At 33.0% G+C, this 20,733-nt stretch overlaps 3 protein-coding genes across 3 annotated transcripts; all 3 read right to left on the reverse strand.

Moving 5' to 3' along the window:
- Positions 1-743: 743 nt before the first annotated feature.
- On the reverse strand, positions 744-3,828 carry LOC101221887. Its single transcript, XM_004152183.3, has 3 exons — positions 3,506-3,828; positions 2,967-3,412; positions 744-2,251 (listed from the first exon to the last, which is right to left on the reverse strand). The coding sequence occupies exons 1-3, from the start codon at positions 3,569-3,571 to the stop codon at positions 1,087-1,089; spliced, it is 1,677 nt and encodes a 558-aa protein (XP_004152231.1). The 5' UTR covers positions 3,572-3,828; the 3' UTR covers positions 744-1,086.
- An 8,697-nt stretch (positions 3,829-12,525) lies between these two features.
- On the reverse strand, positions 12,526-15,862 carry LOC101221658 (probable beta-D-xylosidase 2). The gene is made up of 6 exons (XM_004152182.3): positions 15,317-15,862; positions 14,809-15,087; positions 14,553-14,722; positions 14,003-14,451; positions 13,403-13,816; positions 12,526-13,300 (listed from the first exon to the last, which is right to left on the reverse strand). Exons 1-6 carry the CDS (start codon positions 15,710-15,712, stop codon positions 12,699-12,701), a joined length of 2,310 nt encoding a protein of 769 aa, XP_004152230.1. The 5' UTR covers positions 15,713-15,862; the 3' UTR covers positions 12,526-12,698.
- A 2,256-nt stretch (positions 15,863-18,118) lies between these two features.
- LOC101221417 (GTP-binding protein SAR1A) lies at positions 18,119-20,491 on the reverse strand. The gene is made up of 3 exons (XM_004152181.3): positions 20,052-20,491; positions 19,760-19,891; positions 18,119-18,863 (listed from the first exon to the last, which is right to left on the reverse strand). The coding sequence occupies exons 1-3, from the start codon at positions 20,178-20,180 to the stop codon at positions 18,543-18,545; spliced, it is 582 nt and encodes a 193-aa protein (XP_004152229.1). The 5' UTR covers positions 20,181-20,491; the 3' UTR covers positions 18,119-18,542.
- Positions 20,492-20,733: the final 242 nt, after the last annotated feature.

A 20,733-nucleotide genomic window follows, 5' to 3' on the forward strand; every position in this document is an offset into this window, starting at 1 on the left:
AATTAGAACATTAAAGAAAATTAAAATGAATTTAATATCAGTTATCTAGAGAGTTCTTATTTTTATTAGTTATTAATTATAAAATATACCATATTATTATTTTATTTGTTAACAAATATCCTTGAAATATGTTATGATCGCTAGTTATTTTTTCGAGAAATATTCACTTTCTATATGAAACTTCTTCTAACAATGTATGTAATTTAGGGTTATAATTGTAACAATTACCATATTTTAAAGAATGATTTTGTAATTTATCGTAACATTATTATTACATAAGGTATATATTTGCAAAATGACTAAATATACCTTAATAGATGTAACGAAGTAAGTGATATAATAGAATATATATAGTAATGAGATATAAGGCCCAATCCAAAGTAATATTAGGGAAAAGTTTCATTCTATTATTTCAAACAAACTTATATTATATAAGATTTTACAGATGTTTAAGAATTGAAGATGATTATATTAGTTTTGCATGAAAAATGCTATCAGAATTTAGAAGGTTTATGTCAGGTAGGTCATAAGATGTTTATTTTTTGTATACATATCTTTTTGTATTAGCAATGAAGATTGTTGATATGAATATAAAGTCGTAGCTGCACATTTCGTATATAGATTTATAGAATTAGACTTATTCTGTTTAAATATATATTGAATAGCATGATAGCAACATTTTTGTATTGTAAAAGTATTTTTCAAAATGTTATAGTTAGCAAAAATCTACAAACAATACTCTGTTTTAAAAAAATATTATGGATTTGTTTTCTCTTAGCAATAAGATCAAATTAAAGTGGGCCTGTAGAGTTACATGTGGATGCTGCCCCAATCAGTTGAGAAGAAAGATTGGAGTGGGCTGGGGGGGATTGTTGGAGATCACAATGGGGTAAAGAGAAGAGAACAAAAGATCGACAAAATAAAACAATATTGGAAAATGAAAAGAAGAAGATGTGAAGAAGTTGACGATATTTGTACACGAACTGACGAAACAATTCCTAAAGAAATCAAGCGCAAGAGTGACAAAATTTCCTGTCAGTTCTTTTTCCTTTTTATACAAACAATGGAAGAAGAAGAAGCCTGAAACTAACAGCTCAGTGCCTCGTACTTCACCGCAATCGGACGCCCAAATCCAACTTGTGACAGTAAATTCCCCACCACTGCAAGATCTCGACAAAATACCCCTTGATAAACCGATGTATTATGATTCAAATTCGATCCAACGATCTCCTCTGATTTTAATTCCATTTCATCAACACCACCTTCCTGGCTTTGTTGTTGCTGTTGCATTTGAATCACCGCTGTTGTCCTCTTCCTCTGCTTCTCCGCCGCTTCTTCGTCCATAATGGATGTCATAATACTTGAATACCCTTTCTGCAGTAACCTATACAAGAACAATGCCGACATTTTAGCTTTATCTCTAACGGAATCCGGATCAAAATCATCTCCCAATTCGCATCTCTCTAGAAATCCAGTTGCCTTATCGGGCGCATGCTTCAAACAGAGCAATAAGTGAGCTCTTTCTAGCTCAGATCTGGAACACCCACGTCGCAATCCGATCAAACCATAGTAATCCACATTACAAGTTTCACCTGAAGCAACCCTTTGTTTCAATTTCTGAATCCTCGCTGTCAACGCACAAAGCTTCCCAGGGATTTCTCTGTATCGTACATTATGACGCTTCCATACTGGACCGGGAAGCTTTCGATCTCTTAATATCGAATTGTAGAGGAGCTTTAAATGTTCGAGGTCGTGAAGGCAATCTGCGAGGTAATTGATGGATTCGTAGAGATGGGCTCGAGTTTCTAGTGCTTGGATGCAGGTGGGGTCCAAGGTGAGGGTTCGATTGCAGTCAGCGATAGAATCGGCAGTGCGGCCGGCAGCGCGGAAAGCAGATGAGCGGTGGAGGAAGCATTGGGCAAGGAAAGTTTGTGGAACAGGGCGACGACCGTCAAGAATCTTTGTAAAGAGGCGGATGGCCTCGGAAGGTAGGCCGGCCTCAAGGGCGGCAATGGCGGCAGTGCGACGACGAAGAAGGAGCTTTACGTGGCTAAGAAGGGCAGTAGTGGTGTCGGATTCAACGGTGGTTGTTGGAAGGATTGGAAAATTGTTGAGTGAGAAGCCGTCGTCTGACCGACTAGTGCTTTCCCGTCGTGAGGCGGCGGTGGCGAGGCGTTTCCCAGTTTGAAGGAGAACCATGGCATCCTCTAGGAGGCCCAAATGACAGGAAGCTTGGCCCAATACCACGTACCTATACAAGTGAAGCAACTTTACTGTGTTAACTCAATGTTGAATATACATTCTCTACTCAAAATCATTACATTCAATATAAAAAAAAAAAAAAAAAAAAAAAAAGTCTTTTTCATATCAACAACTAAATGTTAAGTATAAGTAGGACACATACACATTATGAAGTTATTACAACCAAAACTAATCATAACTAAAAACAATGAATATTATGTGGATACCTCTTAGAGATGTTTAGTGTTAAATAATTTTAAAAAATGTTAATTATTGTTTAAGTAAAAAAGATTGTACTGAGATATCAGATGTATATGTTCACGCTGCATGAAGTGTGTGTATGCACTTGTGTGATATAACAATAATGAGTGGGAGAATATATAAGATGTCCTTTGTGGACCTAATAAGATTGGAGAGAAAAAACATATATCATTTACGGTATTTAATAATATTTGCTTCCCTTGACAATCAGAATACAAATTATCTCATGTAATTAGTTTATCCTAACATTTTTCAAATCGAAATCATATTTCTATTAATTGTTATATATATATAAGTAAAAGACTTTGTACTAAAAAATAATAGTTACTATTATAAGTAAAAGAGTCGATTCCCACTTAGTATTGGTTATATAAGCACAAAAATGTAAAAATAAAAGTTCAAATATTTTAAAACTAATTGTTGTTTAATTTTTTCCTTTCGCCTAAAAACTGACGGAAAATTACCTCCATCGACTTTCGTTGTCGCAACAATTACAGAGCAATCCCGCCATGATCTTCCTCCTCAAATCCGCAACGGAGAAGAAGCACTTGAACGAGGAGTCATGATCCTGCAACTCCGATAACGAAATAGAACAAGTAGAGGACGAAGACGAAGAAGAAGAAACCAGAAGTTTCGCTTGCTCTCTCGAAAATTGCTGGGACGAGTAGTTTTCCGATCCCGAGGACTCATCTCCCCCACTTCTCATACTCGGTAAATACTCCTGAAGCATATCAGCAACATCCTTATACCGGCGCAGATAAAGAAGCGACCGAGCCTTAAGTTCCAATGCCTGTTCATACCTCGGCGCAAGAACAAGAGCCGCATCAAGAAGATTCAAAGCCGAAACGACTTCGTTTTCCCCTCCAGAAGCAATCAAACACCTGGCATCTTTCACATACCTATTCGCCATCTACAAAAAAGAAAGGGGAAAAAAAAAAGTCAGAATTAATTTGAAAAAATAGAAATAGAAATGAAAATGGAAAAATTAAAACGAAAGATAAACCTGTTTATGAGAAAGCCACCATTGCTTCTTCTCGGTAAGGGCGAGAGAGGGAGATGAAAGCACCATTGTTAACAAAATTGTGAAATGGTGGAAGAATGAAGAAGAGGGTAGAGGAAACAATAAGAAATTATAGCATTTTATTTACAATTGATGAGGAAAGAAAAGAGAATTTAAAAAGGGATTGACATTTTGCGTGAAGAAATGGTGAGTAAATAAGAGAGGGAGGGGGGTTGGTCTTGGCTTGGTAGTTGCGGGAGAGAGAAGTAGTTTTATATATCAACAGAGATATTAATTATTAAAGGAAGAAGATTATTTTTGTGCTTTGTTTTGGAGTTGATGGCTGGCAGTGGATTGCCATTACATCGGATTCTAATTTGTTTTGAGAAGGAAACTGGTAACCGGGTAAAGCCGGTGACTATGTATAGTTTTTATTTGGTATTGATGACCGGGTGTGGGAAGTGACTCATCACGGGTTCTTGCCCCCTTTGGCTAACACCGGTTACACCCTCCCCCAAAAATTAAGGAAACATTCATCAATATTTCAATCTTCTTCTTTTTTATCCTTATCCCTTAATCCAAATTCTATATTAATTACCATTCTTATATAACTAATTCCTTCCTTTTTAACTTTCTATTTTGTGCAACCAATAATACCTTCCCTAACAATTCCATAATTAATAAAAAAAACAGATTAACCCTTATTAGTAGTAATATGGCTTTGTAAGAAACGGAGAATGAAAAAGTAGGGCAATTAGGATTTATGAATGCACATGAATGTGTATGGATGGCCAGAGGGGCATCTCATAAAGACACTCTCCAACTTCCCCTCCTCACATTCTATTTTATGTGTTTTTTAATTATAATAATTGACATTGCTTCTTCTTTCTCATTTTCCCTCCACCTGTCACTTTTCCATTGGATCCCCTTTCCTTTTGTCTTTTGACACCTACTTTCCTCCCTTTCCTCATCATCAATAAGTTTTACACTCTCTTTATACAATACACAAACCACTTCTCTCTACCAATTAGTTTTTATATCAACTTTATGTTATGTATATGACAATACTTGGTTTAAGAAAATATAGACGTTTCTCCTTAACTACTTTCAACCTTTACTATATGGTATACCCCAACACCCTTTAAACAAAATCAGCACTAGTCATCTAACTCATTTACAGTTGAGTATATTGAAGATATTGATAACATGAATAAATAATGGGAATTTATGAAATAAATGTTGTAATTTACTTGAAAGAAAGTAAAAGAGAAGGGAGAAGTTGGCCATTATTTATCTGTTCATACTCATAATGGAAACTGTAAGAAGAATGAAATTGATCTAGACACCTGGATAGTTGCTATGAATTTGAATTCCATTTATTATTTACATGCCAAAAATAAATTGGAAAGGGAAAGAAGTTACTCTTTTGCTTGTATTGATAGAGAGAGAGAGAGGGAGAAAGAGAGATAGGAATGATATATATATATATTATACTGTCAACTGTGGCATCAACCCATGCACCTTTCCTATAAATGCCACTCAAAAGGAAATATAATATTTTATAACCAAAATTACTTTTTGAGAGAAAAAAAAAAGTATTCTTTATGGTTCAGCTTTATAAATATTATAAATAAATAAATAAATAATCCAATCCTATTAAAAATGTATAAAATTACATGGTATAATCTTAATTAATAATTTGTATATAATTAATTATGTAGTTTGATAATTAGAGTATTGTTATGGTTGAGATCAATGTGATAGAAATTGATGGGAAATTTTCTCAAATTTAATTTTTGAAAACAACAGCCAAACAACTCTTTTTGGGGACACACATACAACTTGTAATTTTACTTAAATAAAGCAACCTTAATTTTAATTTCTTTTTCTTCTTCTTTTTATATATGAATATTAGAAATGTCCATTTTTTTTTATTGGTGAAACACCATTAATATACATTAAAACTTTGCACACCACTTGGGAATAAGCTTTTCATTTCACATTATATTTTGTTGTCTCTGTGTCCCCAAAGACACCAAATAAATAATAATCAACCACTGTTTTCTCTTTTACAAAAACTATTGTAATAATAGAGCAAAATTTTAGAATTTATCAATTTTATACAAAGTGTGGTTGAAAATAGGAATGAATGAAAAATTGAGAAATAATTAGGAATGTTGGAGTTAGGAAGAGTGAAGGGTGGAGTTAGAAAGAATATGTTTGGGTATTTTAGGGAAGACAAAGGCCAAACATAATAAAGGAATTACAAAAAGGTATAAAGAAAAAGAAAAGAGAGCTGTTTCTTAACTGTCCCCCAAATAATTCAACATTTTCCTCTTTAGCATTTCCACATCATTTTATTCTAAACCTTCCATTTTAACCATAAATATTCCTATTCTCTACTCTACTCTTTAGTCTTTACACCCTTTCTTCACTCTCTTTCTTTTTCCTTTTCATCCATCTCCCCATCCTTCCATCTTTTGATATAAGAAATAAATCGATATTGTCATTGTATTATAGAAAGACACAACGTAACATAAAAAAAATATCATCAATATGAATGTAATAGGAATGTATACCTTTGATTTTAAAAATTAAGACTTTAATAGTTTTGTTGACATCGACATGTTTTTGTATTATTATTTTATTTTCATTTGTCTTGTGGATTTGCGATCCTACGTTTATAGGAAACGATGTTTTCATGGTCTATGATATCGTAGAATACAATCATTATAGATCAATATATTCATCATTTAAACAAATAATTTCAATATGTATTTGGTGTCAAATGAACATAGTTGTAATTTTCAACAATATGATTAAAATGTCGGATTCAAAACCCTAGCAAGCAACGTTCAAATTCCTTTAAAGAGTAAAGGCAATCCTTAGAAACCAAAGCATGTGATTTTAGTATTTTTGTTCTCACACACATGTTCTCTGTATAGAAAAAAATGTTCATACGGCTACTCAAACATATTTAATTTTAATTTAGAGTTTCTATAATTGAGTCACGGAAAAAGAATGCTCACCTTATCAGTAAAGATAGTAACGATATCCCTCTCATAAATATATCTCTCCTCCATTCAAAGATATGTTTATAAGTCAAACGTAATTGATATGTTTATTGTGACGAAAGTTGAAGAACTAGTCTCCACTTCACATAGTTGTCATACTTGAATATAAATGATATCAAATACCTTGATCAAGATTCACAAATCGTCCATGCTTGGACTCGTCTAACTAACCTACAATTTAGGGACGTGACTCTTTTAATGAGTAGATTTTGGCACCACAAATTCTAGTCTATGCATGTGTATATCACTATCCACAACATTCACCTTTTGTCTAATTATAAATTTTATCCTAAGAAAGTCATCTTTAACACACTTCTCTCATACAGCATAAGTATCATATTAAGAAATTGTAACTCAATAATAATGTAGTTGGTTCTAAATCTTACATCTTTTTTATCATACTGATCTATTATAAAATCAAAAAATAAAGATAAGTATAAAAAGTATATTGTTGGGATGAACGTTGTACCGTTAGGATCAATTACCTATTTTGGTGTGAATCTAATAGAATATTATTAACAATTAAGTAATGATACATAAAACAAATTATATATTTTATTAGGACATATTTGAATTAACTAGATCAAAAAAGATGTTCAAAATCGCATTTTTTTATTATTTAAATACGATTTATAATAAAAACAAAAACATTAAGATATTTGGTATGAAGTGCTTTTGTACACAAGTTTATTTGGTTTGTTATATACCCAAAATGATTTTGTTTTTATACACTACTTTTTGGAGTGATTACCAAAATTTGGTCACTTCAGTTAGGCATAGGTTGTTGTTTGATTTGATCGAGTTATAATGATTAGAGGTGATTTTTTTATAGAGTAGCGATTGAAGTGATTGATTCAGACAACTTAAGGTTGGTGTTATAGCCTACTTCACGTTTGGGGCTCCAAATACAATAGTTAGTGTTTCCAACAATTATAGCATTGAAATTAACTAATGTATTACTATTTCAAATCTCTTATTATCATTGCAACTATTTTAGTCCAAATTCAAATTCAAATATCATGAACACCAAACGTACGTGATTATTATAAACTACATACTATTAATGACAACCATATAACCAATGTTTAAATTGATGGGATCAGAAATTCTTGAAATATATGAAATAATTATCCATCTATAACAGTGATAAAGGGTATGTATGTGTAGATGGACCCCAAAGGAGATTTGTTGGTGGAAAATATGAGACTTATTTTGTGTGTATGTGGAAAGATGGTTGCCAAAACAAATATATATGATTGGTTTGGTTGGTAGTGCCCTTCTGTTGTTTCTACTAAAAGTGAATGATATACATAAGAGAATCTCTTGATTGATTTGTTTGATTATAGAGAGCTCTCTTTGTTGTAGGAATGTGGGAGAAAAGTCGTTCAAATAAGAAGCTTCTAAAGCTAAAATCACCAACTTTATACAAACAAACCTTAGATCAGAAGTTCACCATCATCAGATAAGAAGCTCTCTTAATTTCACGTTGTTAAGTTGATATGTGAAATACATGATACTATTTTATCAATTATTCAACACTACCTCGATCTAAACAATAATTTAAACATGGAGAAATATATGTGACATAGCACTCTTCACCAATAGATAACTAAACAAACTTTGGATATAGATAAGCAGAGAGTTAATGTGGACGTGCAAGAGATTCGCATCAACATTAATATAATAATAACAAAGTTGGTTTGTTGAATAACCCTATCTGTTACCCTACAAAATAGGGGCACCAATGAACCCATTAATTCATTTGTGTTTGTGTAGTGGGGAGATCATAGGATACCCTTTAAAATGTAGGGGGGGGGTGTGTGGTGTGGCAACTACTCTTAAACCAAGTGCCCTTATATTTAATACACAAAGAATTATAGGACAGCTCTCTCACCTCTTTGCCATATTAATAATATGAAATTATTGTAATCAGATATCAATTATAGATTAATGTTGTTGGTATTCATTAAATAATAATACAGAGTTTTAAACTTATTTTACCAAAAGTAGTTCTCATTATCCAAGACATGTTTGCTTCCAAGGAAGCATTAAGATGATGTCATACCCTATGGATCAGCCATCCAAATATTCCCATACAAAATTAATCCTTTAAATTAAACTTCCTTTTCTTTTCTTTTCTAAAATATAAGAATAATAATAATAATAATAATAAAACTAAATCTTACTTACTTTGTTGTTTAGTTTTTGACAAGTTTACTTCACAATTTTTTTAATGGTTTAGAGCCAAAGTTATGTAGTTTTTATTTTAATCTTAGGCTATTTAATAGATTAAAATATTATTTAAAAAATTTCATATATTTATAATCGTCTAATTAATCTCATAATTTTACGGGGTAAGTTTAGTTTAGAATAATGATATATATTTTTAAAGAAAATGAGTGGAGCATATTATTGGGAATTGCAAAATAAAGCCACATAGAAGAAAAGAAAGGGGCCATGTGCTAATGCCAAAAGTTGAAGTTTTTTTGCAGCTTTATTCATACAAGAATAAGAATATGATATGAAGAAGGTAAGTGCTCATAATTTTCAATTTTGTATACTTTAATCTAATTTTGTGTTATGTGTGTTAATATAATGGAGCTGCTGTATGCTTTTCTAAAAAGTCCCCAATCATACACATAATATTTTGATCAAACCCATCTAAGCTACTCCTCTTTGATTGCCAATTTCTCATGGAAATTAACACATTTTTCCAATTTCGTGTTTGTTTCACGGTTTTCTACGAACACAAAATTGTTTCTAAACATCCTCATTTTCGGTCGTTAAACGATTTTTATTCTCTTTCAAAACGGTAGGTTCTCTTTTTCTAATTACATATAATTCATTTCAAATAGTTAATTAATTAATATTAATCTAACAAAAATAATATAAATACAGTTATCATCTTGGTTTAATTTCATGAAATTTTGACATATAGTTAAAGAATTGCAATTTTTAATTTATTTTTGTTTGAAAAAAATGGAAATGAACTGATCTTGAGATGATCAATGATATTAACACTTTTGGTAGAAAAAAAAAAGAGGTAATTAGAGGTTAAGTGATTCTTCAATAAAGTGATTTAAAGTAGTTTTCAGAAATTAGAAAATTGCTTTTCATTGGAAAATGAAAAAAAAAAAGTGATTAAAGGAAGAAAAAAAATGCCTATATATAAAAAGGAATTATAAGTTATAACTTCACCATTTAAAATTAAATTCCTGTTTATAAACTAATGCAAAATATATCATAATGTTAACCTCTATTAATTATAGAAAGTATGATAATATATTAAAAATCATTAATGAGTATTGTTTTTTCATGTTCTGCTTTCTCTAACTTTTGATTAAGAATTATGATGCATGGGATCATTTACATGTGAAATAATTTATAAAAAAGAACAATTAAGTATAATTAACCTTAATTATTATAAAAAAGGAAATAATAATAATTAATTAATTAAAAACCATTATGGAGCCTATAATGTGTTTTTAATTATATTGTGTTCTCTAAAGTAAAAGAATAGGTTTTTATTAAAACAACTTAGCACACAGTTTCGAACTATTAAATGTATATTGTAAGATTAGGTCATCATGATACACTTTTATAATAAATAATTGTAGATGGTGTAGTGTTACATGCATTCTTCTTTAATTAAATTCAGAACGTCAACACCATATTATAGTGAGATCATGATCATGATTTAAAAACAATTTTTAGATTTCCAATTTCCATTCTAACATTATATAACTCATTCTTATTAACACAGATCCTTCGAGATGATTAATTAGCAATTAGAAATTAATGAAATAATATATAGATATGAACTAACTAATTAATACGTTTTGCAACCTTTCACATATAGTCATCAAAATCTTTATACGTTACAATAGACTATAATTACAAGTTTAATCCTTACACGCTTTTACATGTTTGTGTTAGTTAATATATAGTTTCATAAAATTTAAAATTGTTTAATAAGTCTATGAACATTTAAATATTCATAAGTTTTAAAAATAAGTAATACGTTAGATTTTATATTAAATATTTATTATATATAACAACACATTTAAACTTTTAATTTTAATAGATCCAAATTGTATTGTAATTAAAGATAGATGAAACATTGTAGCTTAGACATGACATTTGGACCCATATTAACAAATGTTTGTATATAATGAAATAGAAATTAGAGGATTTGGGTGGTGGAGAATAGAAAAGGGTATATGTGAGGTATAATTTTGATTGATATCAAGATTGGAGTGCACATGTGATAGTCACACCACCCTAATTCCCAAATGCCCATCACTCTGTTCTTCCACATGCCCCATGGGTATCTGCCAGCTCTACCCCCCAACTTTCTTCCCACCACTATCATCCTCTAATACCATTCTTCTTTTTAATTCATATTATTCAATTTTCCTCCACATCTTCATGAATTCAACATCATCAACACTTAAAAACTTGTTTTAAATTACAACATAGCAAGGCTTCACTTTTTCAATAGGGGTAGGTTAGACTCTTGTGTTCATACAATGAAATTAATATAAAACTTTGGTAAAATAATGAGAGATTTGAACGTTAAAATAAGATTATAATTAATTAATTCAAAATTCCTTCTCAAATAAACCAAACAGTTAGATGGATTTATATAAGACTACAGATTTGTTATTACTTTAATCTAATCTAATCTAATCTTGTGAATGGTTTATTTTAATCTGCCCATTTGATCTTTTCTTTTAAAAGGATTTTATTCTTTGTGACATCATGGGCTAACTCATTTTAAAATGTCTTCAAATCTTACTTTATTTATACTATCAATTAAAATCAATTCCCTAAATTATATTTTAAATACCCAACGGTCACATTCTGTTTTGTATATATATAAATACATGTTATGTTTATAACTTTAATATATACTTCTAATCATTTTAATAAAAAAAATAATTTGGAAACCATGTTAGGTTGAAAATAAGAGTTTAGGTTCTTTTAGATATTACTACCAATCTATCTGTCTATCGATATAAATAAGAATCAAAACCATGCAATTTAAATATGTATGTTTGTATTCTGTGGAGCTTTAAAATATGTATGGTGTACCTAAATGGTTAATGTTGTACGTATGTAATAATGCCTCCAACAAAAATGATTGGGCTGAAGAAATCTATTTCTACGAAGGATGATATTGTACTATAACATTGAATGGGAGAGAAAGAGAGGAGGGGGTTGCAAAGTAAAGGACAGGAAAAGAGAGTCATTGGGATTTGGGAATTTGACAGATGATAAAAGTGTTTTTACGAACTCAGAATTGGTCCCCAAGATAAAAGTAACTGCAGAAAATGGCATTTAAAATGTTGATGGAATTGAGTTGTTTGAAAGAAGAAGACAAGAAGTTGGAAGTTCTTAAGTAATGGGATAGGTATGAGAATTGGATAAATAAAAGAAAAGGGGTTTTTGTTGTAAGAATTGGATTCCTAGGCCAACCCTCTATGGTTATATATACAGAATATGCCTTTAATGATGCTTTGTTTATGGCTACGGAATAATTTGTTTTCAGTAGGGCTTGTTGGGTTGTAAACAACAACAAAAAATTTTGGTTTTTCTTTTTCTTCTTGGAGAGAATTTGACAAGTCATTATCACACACATTAACTCTATGCCTAAACCCCATTTTATTTATTTATCTATTTGTATTTTAAATTATTGTGTGTTTTGAATCTATGGTGTGTAGGCATCAGTAGTATTAATTTGTTGGGACCAAATTAAATTTTGTGATACTACTAAAATAGATGGCAAAAACTTCAATGCTAGGTATGAATGAAAATGAGAAAGACTTTTGAAAGCCTGTTAAAAGGCACTTTTAGCTATTAAAAGCACTTTATAACACAATTTCTTATTATTTTGATTCTCTATGATCAGAAAAAGTGTTTTGAGATTTCTAAAAACAATTATAAGCGTTTGAAAGAAATACTTTATGCATAATAATCGCAGTTCCCAATTCCAAGTGAGGTCTAAAAAAATACCCCTTTTCTTTCAACAAAGAAATACATGTCATGATAATCCAATTCTGAAAAGGACAAAACCATCATTATCAATCAAAATCGTGGAAGAGGGCAAATCCGTAACACATTTAGGATTTGATAATTCCCAATGTCTGAGGCTGTAGCGACACAATATGCCTAACATTATCACCAATATCAATCCCATGCTCCCCCATTGGAACTCTTCTGATCCCATATTTGTCCACTACGCTCAAAAGCTTGCAAACGTGGATATTAATCTGGACTTCTTTTAGGGCCTGGGCATCAATATGGACCTTCTCAAATGCCACTAGCTGCTTCTGGGGAACCCAAACCCCCATTGGTGGGATGGAGTAAACTAGCAACGTGTGCGCCCCATCTCGTGCGCCTATGTTCCTCACTGCCACCTTGATCACCAGGGACAACCTGTCGCACTTTGCATGTGTGACTCTTACAGCCTTGCCCCAGAATTCACTGCCGTTGTGGGGATGTCGGTGGCCGGTAACGGGGACGGTGAGGGTCGTGGGTGCGCTGAGGATTTTGTGAGTGAAAGCGGTGTAGCTTAAGCCGTGGCCAAATGGATAAACAACGGGGCCTTTGTAGAATCTGTATGTTCGTCCTGGATAAGATGTCCCGGGCCTTAGGCTCATTGTTGTCATGGGTAGTTTCGATACGTAGTCTTGTGGATACCATGTCATCGGTAGTTTTCCACCTAATTAAAAACATAAAAGAGGAGAAATTGTTTCATTGAGGAATATCATTCCAACTTGAACAAATAAATATTTTAGAAGCTAATGAAACGTTGAAAAGTTACCTGGATTAGTTTGACCAAACAAAACATCAGCAATGGCGAGTCCTCCAGCCTGACCGGGGTAGCCACCCCAAATGATACCTGAAATTTTAGGATGATCCTTCGCAAACGAAACGTCGATTGGGCCACCGGACATTAAAACCAAAATAACTGGACCTTTTGCCACAGAAGCCACCTTCAATACCAAGTCTGGCTGAAGCCCAGGTAGAAGAAGCCCAGCCCGATCCCTAAATTCAGCCTCAATGGACTGGTCCAGACCCATTACAAGCACCACCGCATCTGCTACACGTGCCGCCTCTATTGCTCCGCCGAAAAACTTGTTCGACCGGCAGGCCACGCCTCTGCATCCCTCCTGGTGAATCGTTCTTGTGTATTTACTGATTCCTTGCAATGGCGTAATGTATTCACAAGCAATACCTGTAGAAAATAAATGTCAGAATGTTATTGATCGATAAAAACAAAGGTTAAATTCATTAGACCTTCTAAAAGTAAGAACCACAAAGAATTTGAAAATAAAAAATGAGATTCAATTAACAATTAAAATCAAGCCGCACAAATTACAAAATGAAAATGGATGTTGAGAAGTGGGAGAAGATTACCCACCAGCATAATTCCCGATCATGGTAAGAGTGGCATTGGAGTTAGGGCCAACGACAGCGACGATACGGTGGCGATTGGTGGAGAGCGGAAGAGAACCTCGGCGATTCTCAAGAAGGACAATACCTTGACGAGCGGCATCGACAGCGAGCTGCCGATTGTGGTCGCTGCAGACATGTTTGGCGCCCAAATGAGCATAAGGTTGTGTTTTCAAATCGCCATCGAACATTCCAAGGCGCATTTGAACGGAAAGAGTGTTGGACAGAGCACCATTAATGTGGGATTCATTTAACAACCCTCTTTTCACTGCATTCTCTGTATGGGTTTCCAAAAATGACCCACAATCCAAATCCAAACCTGCTTTAATAGCCATAGCAGCGGCCTCTTCAGGAGTAGAAGTGTAGTGTTGACTATTATAAAACACTCCAACGGAGTCGCAATCAGACACAATGTACCTACAGCCACACAAATACACTAAATAAAATCAGACGATGATCCAAATAAGCCATGTCCTAAAACAATGGAACTAATAGTTAAAGAATGAAAAGAATTCTACCCGTCGAGATGCCATTGAGAACGGAGGGTGTTGGTTAGAAGATTAGGATCGGCACAGGTGGGAACACCATTGACCTGATTGTATGAGCACATCACACTGGATACTTTTCCTCCCTTAACACACATTCTGAATGGCACCTCAAACGTATCTTCAATATCTTGTTTACTCACCTATAAAAACAAAGTAAGTTAAAGATGAATAAAAGGACGTGAAAGCCTCTACATTACAAGTCATCACAAGAAAGAAAGTATATTACTTGGGCGTTAAAGTGAAAGCGGTCCACGCCATTCCAGTTATCAAGGTCATAGGCAGTAAAATGCTTACAACAGGCAGCTACCTTCAAACGGTTACCCTCAGTGCCCTGCAAACCTCTAACGTAATTAACAGCGTAGGTACCGGCTAAGATGGGGTCTTCACCGGGAGTCTCTTGTCCACGACCCCACCTAGGGTCCCTAAAAATGTTCACATTTGGACTCCAATACGTTAGCCCGCCTACTCCTCCATTGTACATTGCCCTTGCTTCGTCCGACACCACCTAACATCGACACCCTCAGTTGGGTAATGGTTAAGATTTTAAAAAATAAAAGGAAATGAGAAGGCTACTAACAATTCAGACTTCGACTGCTATTTATAATATCTCAATATAAATACTTCGTCAATGCTTACGACGAAAAAGTATTTTAAAAAAGAAAAAGTTAAAAAAAAAGGTATATACTCTCTACTCTTTTTCGAGTTTCGCAAAAGAAAAAGAAAAAGAGGCACACCCGTCCGATGGCTTCCCACAGCGAAGCATTGAAGGAGGCGGCGGTGCTAATGACCTGCGGGAAGCTTGTAGCGGCGGGGAATTCGCCGCCGAACCTCGTACCTGGGCCGACATTGGAGACCCCATGCAAAGCCTCCGACCACCACTGGTACGCTTTAATCCCCAGCCGTGGAACGCCTCCGGCATTGCTCACTAGCAGCTTCACCTTCTCTTCCAACGTCAACCTTCCGATCAGATCCTTTACTCTTTCTCCCACTACCAACGACCGCCGGCAGAATGGGTAATCGGTAGTCACGGAATTATTTGGATCGCAGGCGAAGGGGGCCCGAGAGGCGCGGCCGTGGATGGCGGAGAGGAGGATGAAGATAGAGAGAATGAGGGTGGAAGTAGAAGGCATAGTTTTGGCGAGGAAGGAATTGAGGGGAAGTGTTTGGTTTATGTATTGAAGTTATTTTGACATTATAATATTAATACAAAAAAACAATGAACCTTTTTTTTAGTCCTAAATTGAAAGAACAGATTTGTTTAGTGGAAGAGATATATTTGATCAAAAGTAAATGAAAGTCTTGTAATGTCTTTTTCATATTTTTAGTGATACATATTGATTTGATAAATACTAACGATTATGAAACAAAGTTTGGAAGCAATTTTTCAAAAGAGAACAAAAAAATGCAAGTAAATAAGATGCTTTCAATGCAAGTGTTTGACAATTCAAATCTGACAAACAAAATGGAGATAGAAAAGAAAAGAAAAGAAAAAAGATTCCAATGTATTTATTACCTTACCCTCTGCTTGAGGAATCAATGATGGTAAGAAACCCATACCTTTTACTTTAATTCTTCATCTTCTTCTTCTTTTTCTAAAAAAAAGTAATATTTTGAATTCAATGAGCAAAAAAAACAAAATTATTGTTCTATCTTTTGGTATTAACCAACGTAAAAATATAATAAACTTTATATTGTTATTAAAAAATGGCAATTTAATTCTAAAGTTATTCTCAACTAGTTTATAGTTCTACTAATTTATATAAACTCAGCCTCAATTTGACGAACTTTTTAGGAGATGAATGATTATTGAATTTGGGTTTATGGACAGAAAAGGGAAGAAAAAACAACATAAAGAGCAGAGAATGAAAATATTAAATCATTAGTTTCTTTAGATTCCAACATAAGAGAGAGAGAGGGAGAGGGAAGAAAAAAAAAAGGATAATAAAGTTTAAGAATGGAAAGAAATCTATGAACTTTGGGTGATGGGATTTGAGAATCTGTTTCCCATACCCAATGCCCTCTTGATTTTGCCTTCATGTTTATAAAATTAAGTGAAGTCTTAGAACTAACTTTACCACTAAATTATAATATTAATATCATAACCAAAATAAGTGTTGGATTGGACATAACACTCTCATACTTTATAAATTAAAATTAACTTATCTCAACTATGTATGTGTCATCATGTGGTATATTAAATTTAAACTCACAAATTAATTATATGAATTTGATGTTGTCAAAATTAACGGAATTTTTTTTTTACTTTCATTCGATCAAATAAATTTGAATCTTACCATACGTAGGCGTACTTGCGACTTAAACTTTAACAAGTCGACAACCTAATATAAAAAATGAGAAATGCAGCCTCCAAATATATGTGAAATGATAATCTATGATCACCTAATTAAACAAATCAATAATTCTAATAAGGTAAACAACTTTCATGTTAATGTCTTCAAATTATATCAAACTATATATTAATATTATTATTATCTAGCATTTTTATTCTTCTCTTTTTCTTCATACCTACAATAAAAATCTAAATTAATATGAGTGTTTTGCTTATTTCTACATAATTACAAACATCATCTGCACGTTGGTGAAATTTCTAATTAATTTGGTCACTCATTGCAATTTCCCAACATAAATTGTGTAATATATATCTTTTTTTCATATCTAAAAGTAGGAGAGTTTGAAATTTATTGAGAGTATATAAATTAAAACTAGAGAGTTTAAAGTACATAATTAAAATTGAAGAAATTCAAAAATTAACTAAACCAATATATTACAGTTTCTTATTGTTGACGTTATTTCATTATAAGAAACAAAAGCCCACAATCTTTCTTATCTTCTTCGATCTGCTACATAAATAAAAATACATAACTTTTTCATTCCCAACACAAATATTGAAATAAATCATATAATTGTTTAATAAATTTGGTCAACAAACCACACTTTATTCTTCACACGTTTCTAATTTTCACATTGCTTTTCTCTAAATAAAATTGACTCTCTAATTTGATAATATGCATTTGAATTGTACACATAGATACATCAGGGCTTAGATTTGATTGGAGAAAAGAAGAAGTAGGTTTTCATAAACACTATCTAAGTTTTTCTTAAGGAAGGATGAACCACTGACATTTTTATGACCTGCTCTTCACAGATGTTTAAAATCTATCCTTCTTACCATTGTATAAAAAATAAAGAAAGCATAACAGATTGCATCTATTTTATAGCATTGTGCAATGATATGTGAAACCTTAAAAGTGATCCATCTCTATTTTATAGCATTTTGCAACGATTAAGATGACCATCACGTTCGCCTTTAAATAAATATGGCCAAAAGGTTAAATTTCATACTCTTTTAACTTCAAATCACACAAACCTATCATCCCATTCAAACAACTTTTTAGCATTATTAGTAAACAATTCTCCATTTCCAAGCAATGACATCTTCCCTCTTAAATTTAAATCATTGTGGAAAAGTAAACAAACAAACTTGAATTAAAAAAACAAAAGAAAACAGAAACGGAAACAGTCTTTCAATCATCTATGATTTCTTATTCAGAACCCCAAAAAATATCTTAATCAAATGTTCATGTATGCCCCTCAAGTCCAAGTTTTTAGTTTCTCAGACCTTCAACCTATAACTAGTGATGAAAAACAACAATTAGGAAAGCGCATCTAACCAGTCAGATGAATAACAAGAGAGATAAGAATGTCAAAAATAATAAACTTGAGGTAAGGAAGTGAATTTTTACATAGTAAGCATCAGTACCTCCTTCCACACATCATCTGAAAGCAAAAAAAAAAAAAAAAAAAAAAAAGTTCAACTTAAAGCCCCTCTTACCACACTGAATATCAAACTGCAATCCGTACGTTGACGACTTGAAGGGGCTTTGGACGGTGGGATATCATCGATTCATGGAACTGTATGGCATACCCTATTGATCTCACCTACTTGATGTACTGAGACATCCACTTGAAACCATCGCCATAGCCCATTTTGCGAACAATACTGCACATGAATACCTCTAATGGACGTACGTTTGAATCAGTCAGATTTACTTTTCCCTTGCCTGTGGTGAAGTTGGTCAAACCGAGGTGATACCGCAATTCATCCTCTGAGGCAGCATATGGAATGTCAATCTTGTTGCCCAAAATAAGGAATGGCACAGTAGCAAGAGACTCATCAGAGAGAAGAGCATCGAGCTCCTTTTTTGATTCTGCAAACCTCTCTTTGTCAAAGGCATCAACCAGGTACACGACAGCATCTACCTGTAATATCATTTTTCATTTCAAATTAGAACTCATGTCTAAGGACCATAGTATTTGGAGAAGCTGAAAAATATATGCAAAACTATCCACCACATAGCACTTCACACAATGTAATTGCCTAAAACTATAAGGATGACCAAGATCCTTCGAAATGAAATACTACAAACTGGAGATTGTCAAACATGACACCAGGCAACAAAACAGACATTGAAAAAATGCTTTCTCGCTTTAAAAGATAAATAAAAACAGATAATCAACAAGGTGGACCATAGCTTTAAGAACTTAGTTAACTTTCTTGCAAAGGTTCAGGGCTAAGATAAATTGTTAAACTCCATTTGGCACAAGAGTTGGGTAAATTTCTTTCAAATTACACTAAACTGTAGGAAATATCACTCCCCCGCAAATTAAAGCAACTGCTATTAGATGTGTATTCTTTACAAGTCAATGGCAGATGAGCATATTATGATAGCAAAAGACTGACACAAATAACTGATTACATGAGTACCACACAACAATAAGTTAGATAAACAACAGGTGCAAGAGATCCAAAACACTAAGCAAGTAATAAGCAGCTGAAGGACTCGGGTTTTTCTTACAACATAAGTAAAATAAAGGAACCGGTGTCATTCTTCTTTCATCAATGGAGGGGGAAGATGCATATAAATCATAATTATATAAGTGTGCAAGTTAGATGGAAACCCAAGTCCAGAATATTTTACAAAACAATCTCAGACTAAGAACATATGACAATCGATAAAGAGTACAAGCATTGAGAGGTAGTTCATAGGAAACTGGTCTTCAAAGAGCTTAATGCCCAAAAAAAAAACTCACCACAAAAGCAAAGAAATCAAACGAAATGGAAATACAATAAGCTTGAATTAGAGAAAATTGGGTACCTTGGCATAATAATCCTTCCAGACTCTACGAGCAATTTGATGTCCACCCAAATCAAAGGCCTTGAATTTGATTTTTCCAATACTCAACTCCTCGGACGTGGGGTACTGGGTAGGCTGATGCTGAACTAACCTCTAGAACAAGCAAAGCATGAAAAAAGAAAAAGAAAAAAACAAAGAAAAATAACCAAGGCACAACATGAGCAAGAAATGAAAATCCGTCGCAATTAAGAAAACAAAACAACAGATGGATCGTGAAAAGAAAAATGGGAAAAAGGGAAGAAATGATTGAAACCTCGTCTTTCAACATATGAAGGAGGGTGGTTTTTCCTGCATTATCGAGGCCGAGAAAGAGGATCTTGGCCTCCTTTTGCCAGAGACCGAGGGAGGCCAAGACGCCATAGAACCAGTCAATGAGGAACATTGGGAAAGCAGATCGGAGGGGATCTAGGTCGGGGAGTGAGGAATCCGAATGGTTAAGGTGTTCGATCTGAAACCCAGAAAGGGATGTGGAATTTGGGAATTGGGAATTGGGAATTGGGAATTGGAGAAGAAGATGAGAGAATAAAAACGGGATCGAAAATACAGCTTTTTTGTTGTTGTTTGGGTGTTAATGTGAAATCAAATCACACACACACATACACACACATACACACACATACACACGCACACACCTCTCCTTTCCTTTCTCTATTTCGGATCCAATTCCTTCCATTAAACTAAATTCCTCTTTCTTTCTTTCTTTCTTTTCTTTGTTATTCTTTCTTTTTATTGTTTTCAATTATAACATAAATAAATAAATAAATATTTACAAAGAGATTTTAGTGATTATCAAAAATAGAATCTAAATATTTATTTTGCTATATATATAATTATTTTTAAATTAGTTTTTTTAAACTCAATTAAATTTAACTTTATACTTTTATTTTAAAACTTCAATGTATAGAAATATACTGTCTAAAACTTTGAATTATAGT

Source organism: Cucumis sativus, chromosome 4, assembly GCF_000004075.3.
Source record: "Cucumis sativus cultivar 9930 chromosome 4, Cucumber_9930_V3, whole genome shotgun sequence".
Classification (NCBI taxonomy): domain Eukaryota; kingdom Viridiplantae; phylum Streptophyta; class Magnoliopsida; order Cucurbitales; family Cucurbitaceae; genus Cucumis; species Cucumis sativus.